Below are 3,530 nucleotides of genomic sequence, written 5' to 3'. Positions count from 1 at the left end.
GGAGATGACCTGGACTATTACAGCTTTCGCCGCAAGCAGGGTCAGGCCCGGGACGAGGCGAGCATGCCTGGGCAGCTGGGAAGATGGAACACGTCCCGCCAGACCAGCGCCAGCCCGGCAGCTGTCCCCAAGGACCTCCGTGGCGAGGAGGATGTGGGCCCTGTGCCGGAGCAGGTCCATGGGCGGATGCTCAGTTGGTTACCCCAGGATCCCGGCGAAGGCGAGGAGGATAAACCGGGGCTGCTGGCATCTTCGAAGCGTGCTGGGGCTCTGAGCCTCCAACCCCACCTCTCTGTTCCCATCTTTGGTGGGAAAGCCAAAACGCCGGGTCCCAGCAAGACTGCAGCAACCAGGGAGGACAAAAAGCCCCAGAAAGCCCAGGAGAAGGTCTACGTGACCAGGCTGCAGCTGGGGAAGCGCAAAGCCCCAGCCCAGGAGCCGGTCTTCCCTGGCATCTTCCTTTACCCGAAAGCTCTGAAGAAAGTCCATCTTCGCTCCAGGACCCCTCAGAAGCATCCCGTCGCCTCCAGCAAGCTCCGTGCCGTCCCTGGCCGCCGGACCCCCTGGCTCCTGAGCAACATCTCCAAGGAGACGGACCCTGCCAGCCGGAAGAGCACGCGGGTGGCAGCCAGGAGGTGGGAACGTCCATCTAAGCTGGGGACCGAGCGGCGGATGCTGCCCAGCCTCCTTGCCCTGGGGACCGAAGGACTCTTCAGTAGGGAGACCCATGAGGACACGACCCCTGGCCCAGGCAGGACAGCGGCCACCACCGATTACAACTCCTCTGAGGTGACCCGCTCGGAGGGGACACGGGTGACATCCTTTCTGAAGATGTCAGAAACAACGGCGTCCCAGCAGGAGGAGGGAAAGGGCCAGGAGGAAGAGGAGGAGGAGGAAGAAGAGGTGTCAGACTACAGCTATGAGACCGGGGAGCTGCAGCAGAGCTGGCTGGAGGACTCCATCAACTGGCAGAGGACGTTCAGCGTCAGCTCGGTGGACTTCGAGCTCCTGCGCTCCGACTGGAACGACCTGCGCTGCAATGTGTCAGGCAACCTGCAGCTGAGCGAGAGTGAGGTCGTCGACGGGGTGGCTCAGTACATGGAGAAGCTCAACGAGAAGAATGGAGGGTAGGGAGGGAGCAGGGCACGGGTGGGAGGTTGGGGGGGGACGTGTCTTCGCCCCGCTTGGCTCCCTGGGGCCGGGTGAGCTGGATGGTGGGTTCAGGCCAACCCCTCGAGCAAGGGAGCTGCGGGGAGCAGAGCTCACGGCGATGGTGCTTTCAAGTGCTTCTCCTTTCCCCGTAGCATCTACACCCTCCTCAGGATTGTTAATGTGGAGAAGCGTCGGGACACGGCCCGGGGGAACCGCTACCTGCTGGAGCTGGAGCTGGCAGAACGGGGCCAGCGGACGGTGCGGCTCTCCGAGTACGTCTATGTCCTCTTGCACCAGGGCAAGCAGGACGACAGCGCTGAGGCCAACCCCGAAGGGCCAGCCCTGGGGGCCACCGAGCCCCAGCCGAGCACCTGGAGCATCCTCTACGGAAGACCCGTCCTGTGCCGGCCCCTGCGGCTCAGCTGGAAGCAGGACGTCATGGTGCACTTCGTGGTACCTGGTAGGTGACAGAAGGACTCGTCTCTCCAGGGTCTCTGCTGCTCCCTCTGCCTTCAACATCCTCCGGCGGGAGGAAGGCAACCTATTTGCTCCCTGGTTGCATCCTCCAGGATGGCCCAAAGGGGATGAGGTTCTCTCTTCTCATGAGATGCTGAGGTTATCACTTCTCATCAGAAGAAGGTTTGGTTTGGTTGGGGAAGGGGGTGCTCTTGGGATGCCCATGTTGAGCCTGAGGGATGTTTGTGGCTGTGTCCGGCAGTGAAGAACCAAGCCCGCTGGGTCCAGCAGTTCATCTCGGACATGGCCCGCCTGTACAGGGCTACGAAGGATGCCAACTTCAACGTCATCCTGGTGGACTTTGACAGCGATGACATGGATGTCGAGAAAGCCCTACGGGATGCCCGACTGCCCCGGTAAGCCACCCCACACGAGCTCTGGGTCCCACCCTGCTCCCCTCGAGGCTGCCGAGAGAGGTCTGTGGGGCTCCTCGTGGTGGGACAGGCCGTCCTGGTGGGGCTCACACAACCTGCTGCTCCTTCCCCAGCCCAGCACGGGTCTCTGCCTCACTGCCCCTCTCCTCCCGCTCTGTTTTGGGGGTTTAAACTTTTTTCCCATGTGGAGGAGACAGGGGTGCAGAAACCTCCTCTGCCTCTGTGGGGGGACCCTTGGCATGAGTTGCAGGCACCTGGCCCCCTTCCTGAGAAGGTCCCCTCTCCTTGCTGATGGACCCTGTCCACCTCTTGGCTGTGTCCCTTTCGGTCACCAGCACTAACCTGTCCTCTCTCCTCAGCTACCAGTACCTGCGGCGCACAGGGAACTTCGAGCGCTCGGCCGGGCTGCAGGCTGGCGTGGACACGGTCGAGGTGAGCTGGGGGAGAAGAACCAGCTCTCGCCTTGGCTTCTCTCCCGGAGCTGTTTTGCCCTGATCCTCCCACTTGTCTGTCCCCTCCTGTAGGATGGGCACAGCATCGTGTTCCTCTGCGACCTGCACATCCATTTCCCCCCCAATATCCTGGACAGCATCCGGAAGCACTGCGTGGAGGGGAAGCTGGCCTACGCGCCCATTGTCATGAGGCTGAGCTGCGGCAGCTCCCCGCGGGAGCCCAACTGTAAGCGGGGTCCCCTCTGCCGTGACGCCTTTCCAGCTGGAAAACATCCCCTGCCAGCCCGAGGAGAGCTGCGGCGCTGGGTTTGGGTTACAGCCGGGCTTGGATGCTCAGGGAGGGTGGGTTTATTTTGCTCTGGCAAGATGGGATTCAAGCCCAAGGGTGCTTGAGGTGCGCTGGGTGCGATGCCCCCCAAAACCAGCAGTCACCCGGTGCATCCCCATGGGAGGTGGTGGTGATGGGGACAGACCCGTGGTGGGAAGAGGGGTTGGGACAGGGCGCTCCCAGGTAGCGGGGAGAGCACAGAGGTGATTTGGGGGTCCCCCCACACCCCTCGCCTCATTGCTCTCCCCCCTCCAGGCTACTGGGAGGTGAATGGCTTCGGCCTCTTCGGCATCTACAAGTCGGACTTCGACCGCGTGGGAGGGATGAACACGGAGGAGTTCAGAGACCGCTGGGGTGGGGAGGACTGGGAACTCCTGGACAGGTGAGGCTGGGGGTCCCGGCAGCCCCATACCCCTGCCGGGGCAGGGCTGGCCACGCGGATTTGGGCGCATCCCCTGGGAAACCCTCCCTCCTCTCCATCGAGCTGGCTAAAGGCTGGGGCGATGCGGTGGAGAAGGGGCAAAGCCTCCCTTTAGGAGGCCTGCATCCGTCCCCTCCCTTCCCTGAGCGGCTGTCCCTCCGTCCGGCTGCAGGGTCCTTCAGAGCGGGCTGGAGGTGGAGCGCTTGCGTCTCAGGAACTTTTACCATTACTACCACTCCAAGCGCGGCATGTGGAACACCCGCAGCAAGAAGCTACCCAAGGACTAG

At 62.9% G+C, this 3,530-nt stretch overlaps 1 protein-coding gene across 1 annotated transcript in view; it reads left to right on the top strand.

Moving 5' to 3' along the window:
• Positions 1–3,530, top strand: part of B4GALNT4 (beta-1,4-N-acetyl-galactosaminyl transferase 4) — a 23,607-nt gene extending 20,077 nt beyond the window's left edge. Inside the window, exons 15-21 of the mRNA XM_009334067.1 lie at positions 40–1,127; positions 1,305–1,612; positions 1,871–2,024; positions 2,402–2,474; positions 2,567–2,720; positions 3,078–3,204; positions 3,416–3,530. Coding sequence (XP_009332342.1) covers positions 40–1,127; positions 1,305–1,612; positions 1,871–2,024; positions 2,402–2,474; positions 2,567–2,720; positions 3,078–3,204; positions 3,416–3,530 — 2,019 coding nt within the window. The remainder of the gene's footprint in view (positions 1–39; positions 1,128–1,304; positions 1,613–1,870; positions 2,025–2,401; positions 2,475–2,566; positions 2,721–3,077; positions 3,205–3,415) is intronic.

This window comes from Pygoscelis adeliae, unplaced genomic scaffold (assembly GCF_000699105.1).
Source record: "Pygoscelis adeliae isolate BGI_AS28 unplaced genomic scaffold, ASM69910v1 Scaffold420, whole genome shotgun sequence".
NCBI lineage: Eukaryota > Metazoa > Chordata > Aves > Sphenisciformes > Spheniscidae > Pygoscelis > Pygoscelis adeliae.
The sequence above is the reverse complement of the archived record's forward strand: the minus strand, read 5'-3'. Positions and strand labels throughout refer to the sequence as shown.